The sequence below is a fragment of the Protopterus annectens genome, chromosome 9.part0, assembly GCF_019279795.1.
Source record: "Protopterus annectens isolate FY-2018-M chromosome 9.part0, PAN1.0, whole genome shotgun sequence".
Taxonomy (NCBI): Eukaryota; Metazoa; Chordata; order Ceratodontiformes; family Protopteridae; genus Protopterus; species Protopterus annectens.
This window is the reverse complement of record NC_056743.1, coordinates 1,581,000,766-1,581,026,435: the sequence shown is the minus strand read 5'-3', so window position 1 is coordinate 1,581,026,435 and position 25,670 is coordinate 1,581,000,766. Positions and strand designations below refer to the sequence as shown.

Below are 25,670 nucleotides of genomic sequence, written 5' to 3'. Positions count from 1 at the left end.
CTGTATAATAAAAAAAATATATCCTGTTTTAAAAGTCATTGCAGTTATCATCACTCATAAACTCCACAGGAAAAAGTGTAGACATAGTCTGAATTTTAAAGCACCAGCTGCTGTTTTGCTACTTCAGTCATTTCAACCTTTTTCTAGCCCCTAAAGTAATAATAAGGCCATTGAAAGCTCCGCTTACTCACGGGCTCCTCTGTGTCATATATAGTGAGTGAGACCAACCTATTTATGTAAAACATAGCACTGTTATATGGAAAATTGCCTTTCAGTACCTAGCTTGTCTCCTAATGGACGTGCCAGCATTTACAGAACGCTCTATACTTGTTTAACCATTTTTGGTGACCTTTTCCGGTATGTTAGTACACTGATGTGGCATACGTGAGCCTATTTACCTAGCCTCGCACCGTTGATCTCCTTGGAATGCCAGTGTTGACCCTCTACACAGCATCTGAGTTTGCATGTTTCGATGGAATGTAGTAATTCTCTAATTTTATGAATGACTCTATTGATGATGGTGGGAGGGAGGGAGGGTGAGCTCTCGTCCGCCACCCTGTTGGCCTGCAGCATGCAGCCACGCCCCTTGCCTTGCTCTGGAATGTCTGGAGTTCAGCCACCGTTGTTATTGGCCTTCGATCCCTTTTGGACTGCAGCCCTCAGGGCGGTGGGCGGAGCTTGGGGAGGGACTTCGGCTGGGACTGTATAAATTCTAGTTAGCTGCACACCAAATTATTACAGATTCGAATCTCACTTCTGGACGCAAGACTAATAACGAATATTATTAGCCGGAGCTGCTTAGTGACTTAGAGACTTCGGGAAACAGTTCTCTTGACGCTTAGAACCGTCTCTTAAGTTAATACAGACTCCAAACAAACCTTTTGCAAAAGCTACAAGACTCTTACCTAAACCATCAAACAGGATTTGGACAAGTTGTTCTTGTTGCACATTTTGTTACTGAAAAAGGTTGATACGCAAGTGAAATGGAGTTAACTGCTGTCTTTGTTCTGGTTACTTTCTCCATGCGCTTGGTAAGTGTTTTTTAGATGTAAAGTTAGTACTGTAGTTTGTACTGGGATGACATTGTTTAATACTGGAATTTTAAAAGCAGTTCATCACTTTGCTAGTCTGAAATATGATATTTTCTTTCATTTGAGTGTCGTGGAGTAATTTGCTCAAATTTATGAAATAGTCATTGGACTATTGTTTAAAAATTAAGGCTAAGTAATCACTGGCATGTTCTGATGAGGCAGACTTGACTGTATATATTTCTAACTGATTTCTGCATTTAGATAAATTTTGGCTTGAAAGTTAAGTTTTACGATGTACTTATGCTTGCTTATGTTTTATCTTTCCAGGTGAACAGTATGTGCCCCTTGAAATGTAATTGCCCAGCTGAGCCGCCCAGCTGCCCTCCGGGTGTTAGCCTAGTGTTGGAAGGCTGTGGCTGTTGTAAAGTGTGTGCCCGACAGCTGAACGAGGACTGCAGCAAAATGGAGCCTTGTGACCATCACAAGGGGTTGGAGTGTAATTTTGGGGCTGATCCATGGGCCCCCCGAGGAATATGTCGAGGTGAGAAATAGGGAAAGGGCATACTGTCTCTGTATAATGTTTTAACAAAGAAATTATTTCCAAGTAGAACGTAAGACTGTCTATTCACGAAGACTAGTGTGCGTGGGTGGTGGGTGAGTTTTTGTCTGTACTTTGTGAGAGTGTGTGCTGGGGAGAGCATGTGGCACGCAAATCATTTGGTAACATCGGTGCTATATTAACGACTATCTTATTAATTAGACACACAATAATTCCTGTTTTCTAACTTCACTTGGGAAATGTTTTGACACGCTGGTTTACAATCTTCGGAAATACCTTCTACATTACTTTAGAAGGTTCTGCACAGTCCTTTGAACTTTCTTGCATGTGCTTTTTTCCAGAGGCAAAATATAGACAGGGTTAGGAGTCTGACTTTTTCCACCAGGCATTTTTATATAGATTGACTCATGTTTCCTTGCCTTTATTTAGACTGAAGCAGATGTGTGGTTTAAATTAAAGATAGTCCTGATAGCCACTGCAACTAAGGCTAAGTAGCAAGTAAAGCACTTTAGGAGTCCAGTGCCAAGTGTACCCCCCCCCCCACACACACACACAGCACACATATATACCTTATATAAAATGTTAAGTTCACGAGTAACTTCATTGATCTTTATAATGGCACACCTCTTTGCACTTCTTTTGCTTTCATGGAAACATAACTAGATAACAGAACATGTAATTTATGATTGCTAATTACAGAACATTCTTGGTTGAAGTGTGCCCTAGGCAAACTGTGTGGCCCTAAACAAGTTACTGTGCTGTTTGGCATTACTTGTCCATTGTTTTTGCTGTTAACTTAAGGCCACCTGAGACCAAAGGCAGTTTTAGGTGCTGTGTGAGTTTCGTGCAACACAAGAGACATCAAGAAAGTCACACATGAAGACAGTTATGAAGGCAATAATAAAATGTATTTTCCCAGGTTTGGGCATCATCTCATCTTGTCTTCATTAACACCTAAGTAAATATTTAATTTGATTTGTTTTTATCCTACCGGTAAGCTTTGGACATAATTTAAAGATATATATACAATTCCCAATTCATATTTAAAATTTTATTGGGTTTCACAATAATGATTACAGCTATCTTGAAAATCAGACCACACCATACAAGGCTCATAGTAGTGAAAAATAATCCACAGAAAATTTCTTCCAGCAAAAGTTCTAGCAGATCCTTCACTGCTAAAAGACACAGGTTGCAGTTGGCTTGCCTTCTGAAATGCAGCATCTCATTTTCATTGGAGCCCCCCCCCCCCCCCCCCCATCTAATGGACTGCAGTAAATTACTTAAATTTTACAATATGAGTGACTGTTGAAACCACCTTATTGTACTGCCACACTGTGCCTTGGATGTCTACCCCTTTTGAGGTCTCTACCAGAAGTTTAGGTTCTGGCTGGTCATTGTTAAAAGCATGCTCCAGACTGTGATACTATGTTAACTGTTCTTTACAAGCAGTGTTTTGGATAACTAGTATTTAGCCTAGCAAGTTTACATTTTGATGTGTTCTGTAGACAGTTATCATATTTTTTTCATCACAGTAGTCTTTTTTTCAGCACTGTAGTTTGCACATGTATTTAACTTTCAGTAGTCTGCAGAACAGTAGTCAATTCACATGCCTTTTCCTGTTCTCTGCAACCTGATCTCTTGCATTTGAAGTTGAGAGTTTATTTTTGTCTCCGAGCATGCCTTCCATACATACTAAAGCAGACAGGCTAGCAACTTGGGTTTTGTGGTTTGGTTTGAGGGACAGTAAGGGGAAACTGAGGTGGGAGGACATGATTTCAGTGTAGAAGAATGTGGATGAGTGGCAATCCAGAGTTTCTTTTAAGCCCAGTGCTTCCTCTTCTGGAAGTCTACCTCCAAAAATAAAGATTTGCTCTTCCAGTTAAATACTCCAGTTTCAATAGAATATGCATGTTTTGTTTAAAGCAGTTTGGCAGCCTGTACTTGATAATGTGAACCAAGGGATACAAAGTTCTCTTTAGATATATTGTCATTTCCATAAAAGTTCTCTTGCCAAACATTTATTGTGGAAAACATTAAATCATAAATGGCAAGTTATTTGTTACAAGGAAAGTTGCTTCTTTCATAGTGTTTGAGTTGGAAATGTGTGGCATCCCTCTGCACATGTGTCAAGGCAAAAAAAAATCTTGATTAGAAGCAAAAAAGCTGTGATGGCAGTTGGGTAAGGGAGACTGAGATATAACAGCTGAAAGCATATGACATGCTGGAATGTAAGCTGGGCTGCAGTTTAAGACTTCCCACCCCCACCAGGTAAAAACAGTATCTCCCTGTGACACTTTTTTTTTTGTCAAGCAGGAGTCTGGTTTCCATTTGGGGCTGGTTGTCAATCCTTCTAAGAATACATTCTCTGTTCCTGGCTAGATCATATTTGTAACCTAGCTCCTGTTTGATAGAATAACAACATTGTTTTTTTTTTCATTTAAGGTTATAGTTAATAATTTTTGATAGTATTTTAGATTTTTCAGACCTTTTCATATTTTTTCTTTTTTATTACAGCTAAGTTGGAAGGACGCACCTGTGAATACAATGGCAAGATTTACCAGAATGGTGAAAATTTCCAGCCCAACTGCAAGCACCAGTGTACCTGCATTGATGGGGCAGTGGGCTGTGTACCACTGTGCCCCCTTGAATTCCCTCTGAGTTCTGTGGGCTGTCCAAACCCTCGTCTGGTGAAAGTGCCTGGACAGTGCTGTGAGAAGTTTGTATGTGACAAAGAAGTGAAGAAGCACGGTGTCTCCTTTATTAATTCAGTTGCTCAAGAAACAGACAACAATCAACTCCTCTACTTGGGAAAATACAATAGCCTGAAAAACCTTGCAGGTATGCAAATACTTTTTCCTGATAGATTCATAAGATATGATCCTAATGCCTATTGATTGCATTCCACATCTGATGTACAGCATAATTATTGTTTATCAGTGTATACTTTTTCTGTTATAACTGTATTTCAATTTAACAAATAGCATCCTACTGTAAGTTGTCAGTTTTCATTAGGGGCTTATAGATGCCAGAGGAGAAGCCCACCTCAAATAATAATGTAGGGCATGAGTAGAAGAGTATCAAAATTTGTCTGACAGATTTGGGAAATATGACTAGGCTTAAAAAGACCCCAGTAACCACCTATGAACGTAAAAGGTGTTCTGCGTCAGTGTGCCACACAGAGTGAGGTACTGCAGACAAATGCAGCTAACTTTTGCTTCTTGTAAATCCATGGTACGTGCATGGAAGGGAACTGCACTTGCCAAGTCACCTTCATTTTCAGTAGCCGTACACTCAGCTAAGTCTTGAAAGCCAAAAAGGTCTTTTGAAATTAAATTCTTAAAATCAAATATTTGGAGTGGGTTGGGATTGCTTAAGCTGAACAAATTGATGTTTTACTTATTAGGATTTAAAATATGAGATGCATTGCCTATTGAAACAACAAAATCTTCAGTTAGCTGACTAGCTTGCATTACTGTACAACTTTGTGGCAGCATTGTCTCAGACTTTTGATTTTGCCATAGTTTTTACCCAAGTTCAGAAATTTATTCAGCCATGATATGGTTAGAATGATTCTGAAACACTTGACATAGGTGCTTTCCATTTGCTGCCTAGACTTGTCAAGGTTAATGTTTCTGTTTACATTTATTTCTGTAGAAGGCCGAATGTCTTGTTGGTTCTTGCCTCATGATATAGACATGCCTTACCCTGCTACGTGTATAACGGTAGTACATTGCAGCAAGGATGGGAGTAACACATGACTCCTCCTATCAGCCATATGTAGATATGCAGTCTTTCGTGCATTTAGTGCAAAAACATAAATGGCATCCAATGAGATTTGTAGCTTATTTGGCTCAGCTTTGTTTAGCTCATGTCTTAGAAATTAAGCATTTTTAAATTATCTTAAAACAAAATTATTACTATTGTATTTTTATATGTTTTGAAGTTAGCAATTGAGCGTTTTTCAGCTGCCTTGCATTGAGCACTTATTAATCAAGTTCTTTTTCTTGTATATTTTTAGCATGGAGACAACCTGTGGAAGGACGTTCAGTTCAAAGGAAATGTATCATCCAGACAACAGATTGGTCCCAGTGCTCCAAGACATGTGGGCTCGGTGTCTCAACACGAATCACCAATGACAATGCCCATTGCAAACTTGTCAAGGAGACAAGACTGTGCAACATCCGTCCATGTAGCCAGATTGCCATCACAAAATTCAAGGTGAGAGATTGATGACTTTGGTCTACATTCTGTGCAAATTGAAGTCTTTTTGTATGTAACTTGGCAGTCATAGAACACTCTCTGAATTTCTGTAGCGGGACCTTCTTGCACTTTATTTTTTAGACAGATAAAAATGCAAATACCATTGTGACTGTATCCAATGAGGTTTGGAAGCAGTAGTTTTTAGCACACCCCCCCCCCCACCCAAACATACACAATCTCAAATAATATGAATTATTTAGATTTAATTTTCTTCTTCACAATGCTGAAAGTAAAATTAAAACTCTTTCACGCATTTGCTTGGTAAGGTTGGCCCATTCTAATTCGCTAAGTGGTCCCAGTAAAATGAGATGCTTGTTGGACTTTCCTCTTAGTACAATATAGATGGGTGGATGGGCTTCAGTTTATAATGACCAAGCTGATCTGTGAGTAGTTTAAAAGATAGGTCTATAAATATATAAGTATTGCATAACATAATTACCAGGTTATGAGGTTTTAACAACTTTTTTGTCATTCTCTTTTGCGATTTGCAGAAAGGGAAAAAGTGTTCAAGAACTCAAAAAGCAAAAGAACCTATTCGTTTCAGCTATGCAGGATGCAAGAGCATCAGAAAATATCAGCCTAACTACTGTGGCACCTGTGTGGATGGCCGCTGCTGCTACCCTGTCAAATCACGCACTTTGAGTGTATCCTTCCGCTGTGAAGATGGCGACACTTTTGAGAAGAACGTTATGATGATCCAGTCATGTAAATGCAGTTCCGAGTGCTCTCATCTTAATGAGGCTGTCCAACCCTATTACAGACTACAAAATGACATTCACAAGTTTAATCAGTAAAATTGCTGTGGAGAGGAACCCTGGAAAACAGAACAAACTTGAATGACAGAAATAAGCACTGAGTGCTTGACAGAAGCTGTATTCCCATGAGTGCATTGTTCTTTATGCCATTGGGAGGTGTAAAGTTTTTTGTTAGCTTTAGGCTAAGTTCCGGCTGAGAAAAAAAGGGTTAAAAAATACTATTTAACATCTTTTTGTCTTGGCAGGTGTAAAGGGCAGAGAGCATACTGCACAAAGAAGAGTCTTTGTGGCATGGTTTTTGAATGTACCTAAACACTTACAGATGGCAGCTTCAAGGGACAGTGCATGTGTCATTTCAAGACAGGCTAGGACTGGGATCTGTGGTGAAAATGGTGGTAAACCTGGACAGGAGAATTTATAAAACATGGGGCTTTGCTCTGGAGTCTGTTGTCTGACTAGTGCTTGTATGACATTTCTAGAACAAGCTAGAAGTGAGCTTGTAAGACAGTAACTGTAAAACGCAGTGCAAGATTATGAAGCATGGCTTTCATTCTGATATCAGCAGCCTATCATAGTCAAATCCGTGTCAGAGGACATAAGTGGACAGGGCCTAACAAATAGTTATGCTTAAAAGGGGTTCATTTATAGTCAACCAGCTTCCTCCCACCTTTAGTGCATGTTTGTCCTCCCCAAAATGCATGGTTACTGTTTAGTCAGAATCGATATGTGGGGGGGGGGGGGGGGGAGGAAGGACACATTGAGAGGCCAGTGATGTTTAAATGCTGATTAATGTGTAAGGCATGCTAACAAAAAAAATTCATTTTGATGAGCACACAGTTTAATTTTCAAACAGTCCTTTTTGGTATTAAAGACACCAAGGAATCATATTTTGGGAGGAGATTCACAGCTAGTAAGACCACCCCTTCTAGAAGAGAAGGCATAGTACATAAAGACCAAAAACTTAACAATTTTTTTTACTTTTAGAAGAGTCATATATGGATAAATAAAACTGTTTACAACACCTACCCAAATGGCCAGGCATTCATTTCTCAGTAATTTGAGCCTCTCCTATGTTACAAGAGTATATTTATTTTGTATAGTAAGAAAAGTCTCACATAGCTTCAAGGTATTTGGAGCGTTTTTATGTTTTTGGCTTCGTCTAGGAGCAGCCCCAGAACCATTTGTAACAAATGTTGATATTTAATTTTCTCTGGGATATCTGTGTATGTCATTTTTAAATATACCGTCTTAAACTGTTAATTGTACTAATGACATTGTTTAATTAGTAGTGTCATATTTTGACCCTTTATGAAACCATTTGATGTCATATTTAGTAATACTTGCTTGTATTTAAAAATGTGCTTGCAGAGGCCTTCATGTTTGGGTTCAGGATTTATTTTAGCACTCATGCTGGTCTGAAACCAATCAATGGTTATTTCAACAGTTGTATCCGTCAGTGAGTGTAGAAGTACGGCCACACAGAAATGAAGACCGTTACATTTTGTGCAATAACTTTGTAAATGAAGGAGGCTGGAAAATTAAGGACTGTTAAGTGGGAACACCATGATTGTGAGCGAGTGTGTGTAATTCTCACTCCTGAACTTGTATGTTAGTGGCATGTCCCATGATGCATTTTGTGTTGGCTATTAGAATATTTTTACATACTGTTTAAAGTTTCGGTAGACTAAAAATTTGATACATTAATATGCGGCTCATTTACAGCACCAGGATGATATTCTACACAGGACTCTGTTCAGTTCTCACTGAATGAGGTCTTTATTATACCTTAAGACACTGCTTTTAATGTGCCCTTTGGGTTTTGGTGTACGCAATAAAAAAAATATCATCGCTGCAGTGATGGGGATGCCATTAACAATCGCAACACTGATTGTGAAATCTTATATAACAAAATATGCTTTGTATACAAATGAAGGCCTGTAACCAAGTGATAGATTATCAAAGTGACACCCTCCTTTCTGAAAGGGTTAAAATAATTAAAAATAAATATTAGAACCAAGTTCTTAAATGTATGTTGTCTGCTGTGAGGTCTGAGGATGATCTTCAGGGAAAAAAAAGATCACAGTGGAATGTTCTTGTGTCTGATTTTAGTCACATCTGTAACAATGTATTTATCTAAATGTAACATATTTTATATTTTGGATATAAATAATATAGTGCATTTAATATCTATTGAAGTTTTTAAATATGAAGCAATAAATTTATTTTATAGAAAACACTGGATCATGTGTCCTTGTTGCATGTCTTTATTTTCTTTTAACAGCTTATATTTTATGCAGTTAAGACATGACTTCATAATAGGAGTTGTGTTTCTGTTCGTTATAAAAGGTACATGGTTTGATTCTCACATTTGATTCTCACATTCACATTCTACTGCAGTGCACATAGCAGCTACATTGTATCCATTACCCGTGACAGCCTCCATCATTTAAGGCAGTGTGCAGTTCTTTGTCTCTCTCTCTCTCTCTCTCTCTCTTGTGCATCCTCATGACAATAAATCCAAAGCTTTGCATATTCATTTGGCAGTCTGCCAGCATGACCAGCCTCATGTGTCCCATGAAGATGAGTATGCGTGGGTGACTTACTGCTACTCCACTAGTGCACAGCAATGAGTTTGTCTCTGCCATCAGTGGTCCAGTTACTGGATAACCTCCGGCCAATGAGATAACTGAGGGGTAGATGCCCTGCAGCACTAGACGTTGCTAGCATTGCTTACCTATCACTTCATGGAGCTTAGGAGGTAACCCATTACAAAAAGTTGAGCAGATGTATGCAGTAGACCATTTACAGAAGTACACATACACCCTGCATTGGTGAAGTACGCATACACCCTGCATCGGTGAAGTACGCATACACCCTACATCGGTGAAGTACACATACATCCTGCATCAATGAAGTACACATACATCCTGCATCCGCGAAGTACACATATATCCTGCATCGGTGAAATACACATACACTCTGCATCAGTGAAATACACACACACCCTGCATCAGTGACATGACAACCAAGTAAATATCACTAGTGAATAGTTTTAGCCAGCATGTTTTTGTTGTTCTCTGCCTTATATCTAAAAAGCACCCCTCTTTTTCTAAAGTTGAAATCTGCTTCAGTAGTTTTGGGGGCAGTATAGCACGGTGTTTAAGACATTTGGTTGTGGACCTAAACACCTTATCACAAAAAACATTAATTTACTAAATTCTGTGCATTTATATTCTTGTGGGCTTATTTTACTCCCTTGTTTGAACCAGGTAAGCATGACAATATGGAAGTTGCATGTAGTGGAGGGAAGACAGAAGCGATGGCAATTTTTGTAGATAGAAATCTGCAGCAAGTTGTAAAATTGTGTTCATCATTTATCAAAGATTCTTTTGAATTGAAAAATATGCTAAAAGGGATGAGGATGAGAAGTGATGATATACTGGTAACACTGGATGTTAAGTCATTGTATATAGTCATCCCTAATGATGAAGGAATGAAAGTGGTTAGATTAGAGTAGATAAGTTCTAAGAAATTTTCATCTAATATGGCGAGTTTATTAATGGAAATATTAGATATTATTCTTAATTATAATTTCTTTGAATTGAACCACAAAATATATAGACAAGTTAACGGAGCTGCTATGGGTGCCTTGATGGCACCTAGCTATGCAAATATCTTTATGTACGGCTGGGAAAAAGGTCATGTTTTTGAAAGTAGTTTTATGAAGCGCATTGTGTTTTACAAGTGTTATATTGATGATGCTTTTTTAATTTGGAGAGAGAACCAGAAATTGTTAGATGAGTTTATAGTCTATTTGAATGGGTTATGTACTTATCTTAAATTTACTTCTGTTAATAATTTGGAGGCCATCAATTTCTTAGATTTGACTATATATATAAGAAAAATGATAAGCTGCTAAATTCCATTTTTAAGAAAAATGTACAAAATAATTCATACCTGCACTATAATAGTATGCACCCTAAAATACAAAAAATAATATAGTAATAGGCCAGCTAGAAAGGGTATATCAGTTAACTGGTGATGATGGAATGTCCCAAAATGAATGTAGAAGTTTATGTAACAAATTTGTTGACAGGATATCCAAAAGAAGATGTTGAAAAAATCTGTAAAGAAGTTATGGACAAAAAGAGAGGCAGAGACACATGAGACAAATGAGAAGAGTAAAAAGGCACTTACGCAAGTCACAAATAGTGTAGATTCAACGACAATAAAAAGCATTGCAAAAATCACTGCACATTTTTGAAATGTAGTGTAAAAACTGGCAAAAAAGTAGGGGAAGAGCCAGTTTTTGCGCAAAAAAAGAGGGAAACGTTTCAAAAACATATTCCAGAGTAAATTAAACAGCAAGCAGCTAGTGTGTAATAACCCTGGAATGTTCAAATGTATGAGTTGCAATGTGTGTAACTATTTACTAACAGGGGCTAAAGAAATTAAAATAGGAACATCATTAATACATTTGAAAGGAAATTACACATGCAAATCCAGGTTTATTGCATATTTAATTATTTGCCAGTCATGTGAAGCTTTTTATGTAGGGCATACTACAAGAGAGTTGTACAAAAGGGTGTATGAGCATAAATATGCTGTCAGTATGAAGGATGAAAAAAATGCAATGGGAAAACATTATAAAGAAAATGGATGTAAAGTAGATTTTAAGTTTTATATAGTGGGTGAACTAACTAATTATGAAGATAAATTTGATGATGAATCACAACTGACTTGGAAAGAGTATCAGTGTCAGGTTAAATTAAATGCATGCCATCCACCAGGGCTGAATGACAGAAAAGAATTTACTGCTTTCCTAAAAAGGAAAAATGTTGAGTCGTATGACCTGTTAGGTCACATGGCTTGTTCAAATGATATGAAATGTTTTGTAGTTTTAAGCAGATTATGCAGTCTGAAGAAGTCCAGGGGTGACAAAAGCGCTTACTGTTTGATGTGAAAAATTAAAGTGGAATTTGTTTTATATTGGCTCATGTTCGGTTTGTTTTGAAGTGGGAAACAATATGGAAGTAATTATTTTCATGGCTTACCCATTAGGTTTGACTTTAGTCCACACAGTGTGTAAGTGAAAACTGAGAAAGTCACCTCTAACTCTAAAGTGTGTACCATTTACCTGTACAGTACCTTTTATGTGAAATACATTTGACGGGGCCAGCATGAGATATATCTTATAGGTGCTAGGCAGTTGTACCATATGATTGCATTTACTTACTTCCCACCCAGAACACTTGTAAATGGGTTGACTGATGTAAGTTATGCATCTCTGTTCAGCCAGCTAGTTAGCCCAGAATGTGATTTTGTCTGTGTTAGCACATGTCATGCCACTGTGACGGTGATGAACCTTTGCACCCAGTTCGCCACCACAATAATCCAGGTTTGTTTCAGAGCCCTATCTTTCTGTGATGTTAGCAATTTAAGGTATCTTTATAAAAGTGAAGAGTATCAATGACCAGTGATCCATGTACTGTGCAGCAAGGGATGCCTCCAGTTACCTCTGTATAACACTAGTTGTTCTTATTTGTGTCAGCCTACTGAATATGTCATGTATACCAAAATAGGCTGTGTTTGTTATGGATTATATGTTCGGTCCAGATTGGCAGACAGAAAAAATAATTTTGTCTTATCTGTATCTTTTTATGTGGTACTATATTTCAATTATGAATGTAAGAATGAATAGATAGAGCGGAACCTACATCATAACTTCCCTGTTAACTTCTGCAATAAGAATCAATTGTAATTTACGGCTACTATATAGAACAATAGAGCTAAACTGCTGTGCATAGTAACATCTGAATCTGTAACATTTCCTTGCACCTCTAAGTAAGTGTTTTAAAATTGGATAGATATAGTGATATGCCATTAGAGTTTGTTGAGTTCCTCAGGCATATTTTGGTAGTAAAATCTCCAGCTGCCCTGGGTTAGTGTCCAGAACTGTGGGCCATCCAGTGGGAAACAGGCAGCAGTTTAGAAGAGAACTAACATCATGTTGTCTTATGATAACAGATTCTGAGAGGAATTCATCTATATGACTCCATAATCCAGCCTGTACTATACTGTGTTCTCATCTTGATGACAGCATTTGTGCATTAGCTCTTACCGGGGGCACAAGTGATCTATGACAGAATTCACAGTAGACAGAGAGGAACACGTTCCCTTAGCAACTTGATGGAATGTGCCAGATAAGAAAAGACTGGTGTTGTTTCAAGGGGCCCAGGAACCACCCTCCTTTCAGTATATAAAAGCCTGATAAGAGACTGAGAGTGACTACAATCAGCTTCCCCTTCTGCCTCTCATTAGACAAAGTTCATTCTGAACCTTGGCATACATGCCTTCCACGATGAAGTTTGAAGCCAGACATGCCTGGTTAAGAGAGGTTGCATTTTCCACGTATGATTTAAACTGCATTTCTTCCACCAGGCCATGTTGCTATGGGTAGAACACACTCTATGATAACAGCAGTTCCACCCTTTGTTGAGTTTCTCAGTTTATTTCATCAAATAAAATGGTGATCAACCACTCTATAATATGGCATACAAAGAATGTAAACCCACAAGTAATTATTGTGTCTCACTGCTCCTGTAAAATGAAGAAATAATGTTGTATACAGTTATAATTTACAGTATTGTGGCCCATTAAGCAACTATGCTGAAGTAACGGATATATTTTACTTGAAAACAGTATAGTCTGTTAAAATCAGAACTGCACTACTATGAATGAAGCATCTGGCTAAAAATTAATAAACACACATCTGGATGTATCATTAAGACACACACACACACACACACACACACATATATATATATATATATATATATATATATATATATATATATATACACATATATATACACATATATATATATATATATATATATATATATATATATATATATATATATACACGCGTATGCCGCAGTGGTATGGCGGTAGCGTTGTTACCTCACAGCAAGAGGTTCTCCCGTTCAATTCTCAGCTGGGCTTGGGAGTGCCTTCTGTGTGGAGTCAGGTAGCATTCGAAAGACATGTGTGCGTAAATGGGCATACCATAGTTGAAGGTTGAGCGTCGAGCTGGCACCTCAGCGTTTCGTAAAAATCTACTGCCAATCATTATCAGACTGGAGTACCGCTATGGCAACCCCTTACCGAGAAAAGCCGAAAGACAAACAACAACAACACACGAGTACATACACAGTTCATTTATATTATTGCTGATGAATTTAAGAATATATTGATTCTCGATCACAAAATACAGAAGATAAATACTGAGATAGCCCACTGGCAAGGAAAGTAAGGACCAAGGTGATGTGTTATCCTTTACTGAACCAATGCAGGTTTTACTACACCTATATACTCCAACCAAGGATATCATATCACTTTGGTGTTCTAGTGTTTTTGATGTGATATGATCCCACAGTATGCTGACGTTTTGCATAAGGTAGAGATTATTAAAGATATAGAGGGTGCAATAGCTGTGACTTTGAAATTAGAAGCAAATGTGGTAGCTATCATCAGGAAACATCATCTAACAATGAAAGATATTTAATGAACAGTCTCTATTAGGGAAGCAAATTTGTCATTCCCACTGTTTAAATCAGTTATTAGACTACATACAGAATATTGTGTGGCTGTACACACAATGTCACCTGAATTAAAAACGAAATGGAAAGGAGAACTTACCCACCTGAACATTCAATAAAATGTGCTGCTTAAATGCAAACCGTAGAAGTTAATTTGCTGTCATCTAGTGAATGATGACACAATCGCACTAAAACATGTCCACCCTGACCATGCTTATTATCGTAGAAGTTAATTTCCTGTCATCTGGTGAATGATGACATAATCGCACTAAGACATGCCCACCCTGACCATGCTTATTATCCTCTACAGAACTTCCTCTGTGCTGCCTATGACCTTGCGAAGACAAAGTCTCCGAAATGGTTCGTAGTACTCTAAATGAGGGGGGGCACTTCGGTTCCCACAGAGGGGGTGGTCTCTGACCGATCTGACATGGCTCTGCCTTTCACATGTTTCCTCAGTTGTTAACTTGTATCTTTACCGATACGTTATTTAACTTAAGCACCGCAGACGGGTTCCTATGCATTTAGTTGTTACTACTACTCTCTCATATTATTTACTTTTGCCCTCTGTTTTTCTTAAGATGCATTTTTATTTATTTATTCATTTATTGTTTGTTGACCAGGTTAGTCCCACTAGAATAGTAGCCTTTTTTCAGGGGATGCCCAATGTGGTATTTATACTATTAGGGGAAATTTAGCCAGCACATCAGGGAACTTCTCCTACTGTGTTTGAAATGTGCCGTGGGATCTTTTATATCCACCTGAGCTTCCACCAACTCGCTCAATGGGGGCCTTGGTTTTCCCGGAGTTGGGTTGTTTGTGAATGCAGCCTAAAGAGGGTGGTAAACTCCATCTAAAGCTAAACACCATCATAGCAGATAAGTACCATAAGGAAAAATTGAAAAGAACTTTGAAGAAACAGTTCAAGAGGGTGTGGAAACCATTCAGAGGTAAACAGGTGGGGTCCGCATGGTCCACCAGGTGTGTTTAACTCAGCAGCTGGAAGGAGAGGAGTGTTACATCTTGCAGCATCACTTCAGGTGCCTGGGGTCCATGGCAATGTCAGTGATCCATCTGTCCCATCTTGAAACACGGACCGAGAAGCCTCATCCAAAAGATGACGCACTCAGGAGCACACCACCACTCTTATGCTGCACTGCAGTGTCAGCAATCAATTTACCTAATGTGGGAATAGAATCTACAGCATTTTGCACCAAAGGTGAGTGTGCTACCTTTTGCAGCACCGACAATGACATATTTGTCATGCAAAAATGGCATATTTTATGCTTTGCAGACCTTCTAGTATTGTCCGCAGTAAGAATCTGTGTGGTATCTTTCTTGTAACACCCTCTCATCTGAATGGACACCATTTACTATGAACCTCTGTGTCCTATTTTTAAGCCATTGTTTTAGTATGCTACTGCTCTGAAGCTCAATGTCAGATTTGCAATTTTGCGTAAAAATAAATGTTACTAAAAAATCTGCAACATTTAAATTAATATTGTTCACAATAACTATACAATGTTTGAACTCAGAGTCACTGTGTATATAGGTAGATTGAGCAATTCTGTAAGTGTCATAAAGGACAGTACAGTGGAGGTATAATTTCCATATGGACTTGACAGATTTTGCTGGGATGACAGTATTCTCTTCCCTTAAAATCAAGATTTTGAGCTACCTGTCAGTTTGCACTGAAGGCTGAGGTGACTGTTGTCAGACCTGAAAGGTTGACAGATGGCACTTCCAATGCAAGCCTTGGTGATTTGTTGAGCTGTCAACAGCAGGGTTTTACTGTGAGGCCACAGTGTCGGTGTGAAAGCAGTTTATTGACAGGAGCAATTGTCCTAACCTTGACAGACCTCCTTAGACAAATTTTCTGGAAGAGCATAGTTTAACGTGTGATTTGCTTACAAACTTCTCTTGTGTTTCTGTTGGATGTAAGAAATCCTTTATTTAAACAGCTCAGTTGGTACACAGACTTGAATTGCCTTACTTTGTCCATTTTTTGTCTCTCTCTCTCTCTTTACCTGTCTTTCTGAGCCTTGCGTTTGCTTTTCTTTTTCATGGAAAGGCAGGCCTGTTCTCCAAAGCACTGCATGCTTCCAGAATTGTAGTCATTTGATGATATAATGTGACAGTGTTTACCTTTAAACAATCTGTTTCTAGTGCCTAGAAGGCAGTAAAGTAAGGCAAGTGCATGCATTCCTTCGCTTACATGATCCATTTAAACATTTTTTATCTCACTGGAAAGGCAATTAAAAAAAAAACATTGTAAGCATTTTCTCCTCAGCAGTTAATTTTTGCATGATTTGACTATGGGCATAGATGGGGAAAACTGTTCATAGTTAGCAGCACTTTTAAATATGAACATACTTCAGTCTTACAACATAAAACTTAGAGAAAATGACTGCCTTTAATAAGAATGGTTAAAACCACAGATATTCAAGATTATACCTTTTATTACTTGTGTATTAAATGTTTTCTTTTTCTCCATCTGAGTCCAAAATCAACCTTTAGCTTAGAGTGCACTATTAAAATTCTGATATTTATATTACATGCATCCGATGACCAAAGTTGCTTACCTAGTCTTTCTTACTTATGTAGTTACCATCTTTCAGTTGCCTCGGCTATGTATGATAAGTTCATACTAGGCTATCAGTCCAAAGACAATTACTAGTGGTCAGAATCAAACCCCATACTTTGCGTTTGTAAAGTTAAGACCTTAACCATTATGCCAAGCATAACCTTTTAAGTGCACTGTCTTTCTCACTACTTAACCTATGAGTTCTTAAAGAGCTCTGTGGTCTTACATTATACTACCTGCTCAGATAACCTGCTTCATTTATACACTACAAGTTCCATGCAGAAGTACATTTCACTGTCCCTACTGAAGTTTATTGCCTTAATCTGGTAGCCTTTGTCCTTTCTTCTTCCTCTTGGCCTACATCTTGAGCTGAATACAATTGCACAGTCCTTGCTTTGACAATAACTACCGCTTTGCAAAGTTAGTCAGCTAGAGGTCTTGGTTTCCTGTCTGTAGATCAGAAAAGTAAATGCTAAAAAGGAGGGGTCCCAACTCTGAGCCTTGGGAGACATCACTGATTACCTTTATACTTTCTGATGAGGCACCTGACACTATTGTATATGCATACACACACACACACACACACACACACACACACACACACACACACACACACACACACATACACACACACTGTAGAGGGGATAGTATAGTGTCGAACTGCTGACATCTGTTTTTCAAGATATAAAATATCTGTACAGTGTACATAGGGAATTTATCCACCAAACTGTCAGTAAGAAAACAAATCTGGCCAAGTATAACAACATAACCTGTTTCAAGTGTTTACTGGTCTCTAGGACATAAAAGTTACTTCTCATATTTTTTCTCATTTGTCTTCTGTTCTTTTTAAAATGTACCCACCAGTTACCTCCCATTTCTTATTGAAAGCACAGCATGGATCTATGGATGGGTACTAAACATTTACTCCAGGACTGCCCATTGTGGTACTAATGGATGGACACAGTTCCTAAATGCTTCACCCCACATGTATGGTATGATCCCGGTTTTTCTAATTAGGTGTAATTTATAATTATGTACCATGGGATGGGTAAGGCCAATTTAATCCCAAATGAGACAGGTTAATTCAAGCACCAAAAGGAAAATTTACTAAGCAGGAAAACAAGAATGATTCACTGGACAAATGAAGAATTATAATTTCAAAGAAATGATAGTGGATGACTGGAATAACAGCCTACAGATATAGACATAATCAGGAATGAAATTGTGGCAGAATTTAACAGGGCATAGGACAGATATAAAGAAATTCTTAAGAAAGATGTGGGAAAATAAGCTGTTAGTAAAGTAAAATCTTCAACCCATCCAGCATGTAGGAAAATTAGTAGAATGGGTGGCAAAATGGTCATTAAATGCAGTTATGTATACTATGTTTGTTTATTTTTATAATATTCTTGACAATAAAATGCATATAAATAACGGGTCTATATTATATCATCGAACGCTTAAAAAAGTGAATGCTGATTGATCGACCTAATTTAAGCGAAAGCTTACAATCTCAAACTGTCAGATCAGCGATTTTTTTCCCAGGGAAAAAATCGCTGATCCAAAACACATACACACAACACAAGCACACCAAACAAACAGAAATCCACACACATATACCTAAAATCTGATACCTAACCCTACACTAAACTATGCACACACCACTAACTACCCACTTACCTTAACCCTAACCCTAAGGTCTGTCACTATCGCACACTCACCTCACTCGCTCCCTAACCCTAACTCACTTAAATCTGCCCTAACCTTCATGTCCACTGAATCGCACACACACCTAACCCGAGCCCTAACCCTAACTCACCTAAATCACCCTAACACTCACATCCACACAATCGCACACTTACCTGAATCCGACCAGTAACTTTCCACCATAACACTGAAAATACCAAAGCAACAGAAACGGACAACCAAATTCTTTCCCTAGGAAAAAAATTGATTTTCCTGCTGCTTCGATATTTTGCAGTTTCGCAAAAATAAGTTCGATCAATCAGCGTTCGCTTTTTTAAGTGTTCGAGGATATAATATAGACCCTAAATAACACTTCAACTGCAGTGTGGTACTAATGTAATTATATACACTGCACTATTTTGTATTTTATAGTTAAACCTAAAACCAACAAATTAGTTAGATCCTATGCATTACTCATGCAGAACTTGTATGCAAAAATATGTGAGTACTGGGGTGAACATAAAGAAAAGAAACCACTACTAATGCTTGATAAAATATTACTTGTCAGCGCTAACCATATGATTTTATATAGGAAAAGGGTAATTTCTGAAAAATAAATATAATATACTGTGCACATAGCAAATGAATGTTCAGACAAGTTACTTTATGTTTCACAACTGCACAAATTAATTTACTTTTGTCGGATAGGTATTTCCAGAAAATGGAAAGAGAAAAGTCAGTATGGATTTTGTGAAGTACAGGCCCAATATGTGGCCTGGTCTCAAATGCAGCCCACAGTTAATAAATGATACAAATGCTCACAGACCCATGAGTTGGTATTAAACAAACAACTGTGCCTCAGGTTCTTTTGTCTTTGAGGAAGAAAGAAAAATCTCCAGGCTTTAGGCTTTTGTAGTTCATTTCACTCAAGTAGAAAATTAACAAAAATAGTTGAGACAGTGAACACGAGAATGCCAGAGTCTCTTGTATATAAATGCATTCCAAAAATTTGGTTACCAAGGAGCTAGGAGAATAGCTACTCAATTATATTGTCCTGAAGTAACTAACCCCCCCCCCCCTAAGTTTGTTCAAACACAGATTATCTCGTCTGTTTTCTAGTCATATATGTGTTGCTGTAAATGGGACAGAGAGCAAAATGAATCTAGGGGAAAAAAAGGTGTTCAAAGCAGGGTAGTGATGATGAATGTAATAAAAGGTATCTAACCCTGTCATGTAGTATATTTTTACTCCTAATGTGCAACTTCAGATGGCTGACTATTAAAATTAGCCCTTTCATTATGCAAATTAGGACGCTTTCTTTACATTTGTAATGAAAACATGCAATAGGGTGTGCAGTACGGATTGGTCTGTGTTACCCAGGGATAGCTTAACACAGCAGATTAAGGATGTGAGCTGTTAAAGGACTCCATCCTGTCTTTGATTCCCCCATTTTCGACATACAGATTTTATAATTTTAAACAAGATTCCAAAGCAAAGAGGACTCACAAATGCCCCTGGAAAAGAAGCCCCTGTTAGCCAGATAGCAGTTGAAAGAAAAAAAAAACACTGTCATAGTCACACAAACTGTCATTCACCACCTGCATCAATGCTAGGATATAACACACACTATTCTTTTTAAAAACAACTTGCTTGGTCTGCAGTTTTATGCACTGTTTGGACATTAAGATATTTCCTCATTTATGTTTCTTTTATCTACCCACACTGTTCTGACATAGCATAGCTTCTGCTGCCCAGTATCCCAGTTGCCCCTGCAGAAGTGTGCTTCAGAACATGGCCAGCTCATTTCGACCATGTTGGATTCTGTTATTTGTAGAGAAGTGAATGTCAAGGGGATGTTTTTACCTTGTTAAAAAATATTTCATGAAATCTTGCTGAGATGAGGTTTTCACTTCAGTGAAATGTGGTCTCTCTCCTTAATCTTGAAAGGCAAGTTAAAGTTAACTTGAATAATTTTCCAATATATTTCACTGGATAATTCTATTTTCATTACGTCTGACAAATGATTATATTGCCTGGTAACATTTCATGTTTTTTACATAGCTTAATGTTTATTAGCTTAAAAACAGAATAATATGTACTTTGATGTGGCACTGCTAATATTTTGCCTTATTCCAAACTGCTGTAGCTCACATCAATCTTGAAGTACCAGCACATTCAAGCCATTGACACATATCAAAATAACAGGACAGAACTGTGGATTGAGCTTATTTGACATTAGATTTCAGAAGTACTGGGGCGTTAAGTGTGAATCCTGTTCATCCTTGCTAAATTCTTACACCACATAGAAAAGATGAATAAACTAGGAATAAATTTCTATGTCACCCACTGGATTGCCATCTGGCTCACAGGTATGATGCAGATTATCAAAATAGGGGAAGTTACCTCTACAAAAAGACCATTCATCAGTGTAGCCCCCAGAATTCTGTGCTGGAACCTCTACTGTTTGGCATCTATTTCTCTGAAAAAAAACCCTTACCAAAGGGTTCTAGCTGACCCTGCAAGCTAAGAGCAGTCACTGAATCCCCAAATGACTTAGCCATCCTGAAGGAAGGTTTGTCTCTAATAATTAACTGGTGTCAAAATCATGGACTGAAACTAAATGCCAAAAGATGCATTATTGTATCCTTTGGGAAGTCATCTACCCAGGGAACTATCACATTGACAATACGCCCCTAAGGGCTGACCCATTTGATCAGGATTTGTGAGTCTATGTGGACAGTGACCTAACTTTTAACCAACATGTGTCTACTGTTGTAAGGAAGTCCTTCTGTACTGTACAGCTTATAAACAAAGGGATTGTGTCTAGAATTAGGGATGCCATTGTCCCCCTTTACTCAGCCCTCATTAGGCCAGTCATTGAATATAATGCCCCTTTTGGCATGTATCTGTTCAGACACATGCATCAGCTGGAATGTCTACAGAGACACCTTACTAAAAGGATCCAAGGCCTAAACAAGTCCTACATGGACTGACTCAAAGCCCTGTCACTATACTCGGTATCCTACAGACTGTTATGAGTTGACTGTTGTTTGGCAACCAAGGCATCCTCTGACCCATTACTGATGGATTTACTGCATATTAGCTAGCCAAATGATATCAGAATACTGAGTCTGGGGATCTAAACCTTTTTTGCAACATTAACAGAACAATTTAGAGGGACGGGTATATCTCACAGAGGAAACTGTTGTTGTGGAACAGACTCCCCATCCACATAAAACAAAGTTCATCCTTGTCCATATTTGAGCACAGCTTAGATCTATGGATGGGAAACAGAAATTTTATACCAGGACTGCCCCCTGTACTACTAATAGACAGAGGCAGCTCCTAAATGCTTTAGCACTTGCATGGGTCCCCTCAAATTATCTGGGGTATGATCCCAGTTATTCCCATTATGGATACTATATAATTATTGATCATGGGATGGGTAAGACAAATCTATAACCAAACAGAATAGGTTATTTTGAGCACAAAAAAAGGAAAGCTTTAAGCTTTAAAGGAAAGATTTAAAATGGCCTACAATGGCAGCGAGCCTATAACTTACCTATGAACCTATGAAATGGCTTTTACTTGAGATATCATTAGTGTTCTCCTTCTCTGCCTGCCACAGCTGACTACGGTAGCACATAGTAGACACCAGTGTCAACAGGTTCAAGAAACGATGCAGAATAGTATAGTAGGTATTGGATGTGAGCTGTATTCCAGGGTAACTGCCGATTTCCAGACAATTAGCATCTTCAAAGAGGAATCTTAAACACCCTTGTGAGTGTTGGCAGAGCTGAGAAATAGGACCAGAAGGTTTAGCAACATTGCACTTTGGATTTTTTTAATAAATATCAATCTTGGGCTTGTTTTTCTTCCTCTTCTGCCTGAGCTACATGTGGTCACAGGCAACTGTATATAGCCTAGAATGAAAGAACAACTGACAAGCATCTACCAGAGCTTCTCGAGTGTTAACGTGTTGTACAAGCTATGGAATCTGTCTTTGCTGCACCCAACCTCTAACATCACCTGCAAGGGATTTTACAGTGTTCAATTACAAGGAATTTCAGCACAGGAGACAGAAAGCCTACAAAACGACATGTAGCCCAGTGCAAAGGAAAAAAAAAAACTTGTTTTGCTTTTATTAGAGATTGGTAGCAGCTTCAGCAAACAGCGCTTTTCCAGTTTATATCAAAAATGATAAAAGAGGAAGTCTTGAAATGCATCTCTCTCTCTCACACACACACACACACACACACACACACACACACACACACACACATAATTCTCTGAGTCTGAGAGTACCACAATTGCAGAAGTATTTAGTTTGTAAGTTATAAATAATATACCAGTCTTTAGGCAAGATGAGTAATAAAAATGCAACACTTTGTCAAAGTGAGTGTCATTTTAAAATAATACAAAGAGAATTTAGAAGTAAAGTATGCCAATCCTAATTTATTGAGTAGTGTCAATCAGTGAGTCCCATGACCTGAAGGTAAGAACCTAACATAGCATGGTAAGGACCTCGGTTCAAGAGTAAGCAACCAGCTTCAGACATGATTCTTTTAAAACATTTAACAGTGTGTGCATGAAATTTGTCTTTGGTATTGGTCATGTAACATAGAAAAAAGGAATAGGTGGGCCTGTAGTAGCAAGCCCCAAGGCTTAATAATCAGCAAGTCCACAGACAACATACATTAGACCACTGGCTTGGTATGCCAGGGGGCAGTGGCTGCATCTCAGCTGGAATCATATTTTTATTTCCACTGTGACTGAAAGCAAAACAAACAAACAAACAAAAAAAAAAACTCTTCAATGACATAATTACAAGTGTTAGCTAGTAATTAAACATGAGTCAATGACTTGTTATGTAACACAGACTCAGGAACAACAAAGAAAATCCAACAGATCGGATACTAATTGACACCTATAGAAAAGAGACAGAGAGACTGTACCAAGTGGTAAGGTTCCAGTCATTCTAGCAGTGACTACCCTTTTCCTTAAAGGTCTATGTCATGACTGTTAAGTAATTGCAGTGGTCTACCTGTATACAGAATATTTAGTGTCTCTGACTTTTTTTTAATTTCTCCAAGTCTTTTAGGTTTCTAATACCATGATGAGAATGGACCCCATTCCTAAGTCAAAGTACGATTAAAGTTCATGAAATTAGTATTGTTTCACTCTTTGATGTCAGCCAAAAATGCTCTTTGCAGCACCCGCAATATATCCAGTAATGACTCCTGCAATTTCTATGGGGTTACATGGATAGGTAACATATCTAAATACGTTTGTAGATTCTTTTTTATAAGACCCGTTGCTCCTACTTCTATTGGGGCTGTCTGGGTATCTTTCTTCCACATTGCTCTGGTTTCTTTTCTAGAGTCTGCTAAAAACTCTACAGGACTGATTGTTCATTTAGGACCCCCCCCATTTCTTTCTCTTTGCCTATACTCTGATATCATTCCTTGATAGGGAAGGCAATCTCTAACCTGTATTCAATAAATTCTTGGTGTCCTTCCATTCTATCTTCTTTCCCTTTCTCGTTATTTGCTTCCCAATACCTTGGTTCCTTTGCCAGTTTTTTCCAATAAATTCTAGCCCCCTCTTGCCTATTGTCTATATCCCTAATTGCATTCATCCCTATCAGTGGAATCTTCTTTCCCCATTCCCATGTTGGCTTAGTTCTTAGGATACTTTCTGTTACTTTATAGATATAATATTATGTCTGATTATTGCTATTCTTCTTAAAAGCCTGCATCCAAAATCCCAATTTCTCCTTATTTCTTGAGTTTCCCGTTTCATCCTTTCCACTTTTAATTTTAGTTTTTTGCTTGTGCTATATGTGGGAGCCTTAACTGTGTAGCTCTGAAATGCCCCTTCAAATATGGTAATCCCAATCTGCCATGTTCTACTGGAAGAATTAGCTACTACTTGACTCTTGCTATCTTCCCCTCCAAGATAAAGTCCTTCAGCTCTTTTTTAATTGCCACAACTTCTCCTTTGGTTGATAAAAATAATGACCTGTATATAAGACTAATGGGACTAAAAACATCTTAACTGCTTGTATCTTACTATCCATATAACAATGCTTCCATTTTCTCAGTTTTTGTATGATCTTTTGTTAAGTCTCTTCCCACATACCCTTAGCAGCCACACCAGAATCATTTTTATTCCATACTCCTAAATTTTATCATGTCCCCATAAATATGGATATTGCTGAACCAATTAATATGTGGGTACATAATTACTGCTATTGCCTTTGTTTTAGCTTCATTAATTTAGTATCCTGAAAAGATATGAAACTGTCTCAAAATGTTCCACAACACTGTAATGTCTCTTTGTGGTTTTGTCGGGTGTAAAATAATATCATCTGCAAATAGAGCCAGCTTTTCTTGACTACCATACCAATTATATCCTTGAATTTCTGAGTCCCTTATTTTCTTTGCCAGTGGTTCTTAATATAATGCAAACAACAAAGGGGAAAGAGGACATCCCTGCCTGGTTGCTCTGCTTAAGCAGAAATTATGAGAGAGGACCCCACCTGCTTTAATTTCCCCTCCATTCCCTCATATATCCTCCTAATCAACCATATAATTTTTTCAGAAAATGCAAATGCTTTCATTGCCCTACTCATAAAATCCCAGCTTATTCTGTCAAATGCTTTTTCTGCATCAAGACCCACCAAAACCAATGGCATTTTCTCACATTCTGCTTCTCTCTCTGGATCATCAATATTCTGTTAATGTTGTCCCCTCCACAAAACCACATTAATCCATATCTATCAATTTTGGCATAACTTTTGTCATTCTTTTAGCCATTATAGACATGAACACTTTATAATAAAGGTTTAGTATTGAAATGGGCTCGTATGAAGCTGGGTCTAATAGATCTTTACCATCTTTAGGTATTACAGCTACAACTGGTTTCTTCCAGGATGTTGGTACTTATCCTCCTCTTAAAATACTGTTAAACAAAACCTTCCTGATCTTTATCAGTTTTCACTCCTAGCTTCCAAACATCCATAGGAACATCATCTATTCTTTGGGATTTTCCTGTAGATTGGTTATATATCACAATTTTATCTCATCTCCTCTTATCCTAACCATTAGCAATTGAGCCTCTAACCTTGGCATATTTAATTCTTCCATAATCATTTCCATTTGTATCTTTTCTTGATTTCCATATTTATCT

At 37.9% G+C, this 25,670-nt stretch overlaps 1 protein-coding gene across 1 annotated transcript; it reads left to right on the top strand.

Moving 5' to 3' along the window:
• The first annotated feature begins 732 nt into the window (after positions 1–732).
• LOC122812191 (CCN family member 1-like) lies at positions 733–8,849 on the top strand. Its single transcript, XM_044084525.1, has 5 exons — positions 733–1,031; positions 1,359–1,572; positions 4,108–4,431; positions 5,612–5,811; positions 6,345–8,849. Exons 1-5 carry the CDS (start codon positions 984–986, stop codon positions 6,645–6,647), a joined length of 1,089 nt encoding a protein of 362 aa, XP_043940460.1. The 5' UTR covers positions 733–983; the 3' UTR covers positions 6,648–8,849.
• Positions 8,850–25,670: the final 16,821 nt, after the last annotated feature.

Coding starts and splice junctions, on each gene's coding strand:
- LOC122812191 (XM_044084525.1), top strand. CDS start 984: ATGGAGTTAACTGCTGTCTTTGTTCTGGTTACTTTCTCCATGCGCTTG. Junction 1,032..1,358: donor TTACTTTCTCCATGCGCTTG/GTAAGTGTTTTT, acceptor TTATCTTTCCAG/GTGAACAGTATGTGCCCCTT. Junction 4,432..5,611: donor TAGCCTGAAAAACCTTGCAG/GTATGCAAATAC, acceptor GTATATTTTTAG/CATGGAGACAACCTGTGGAA.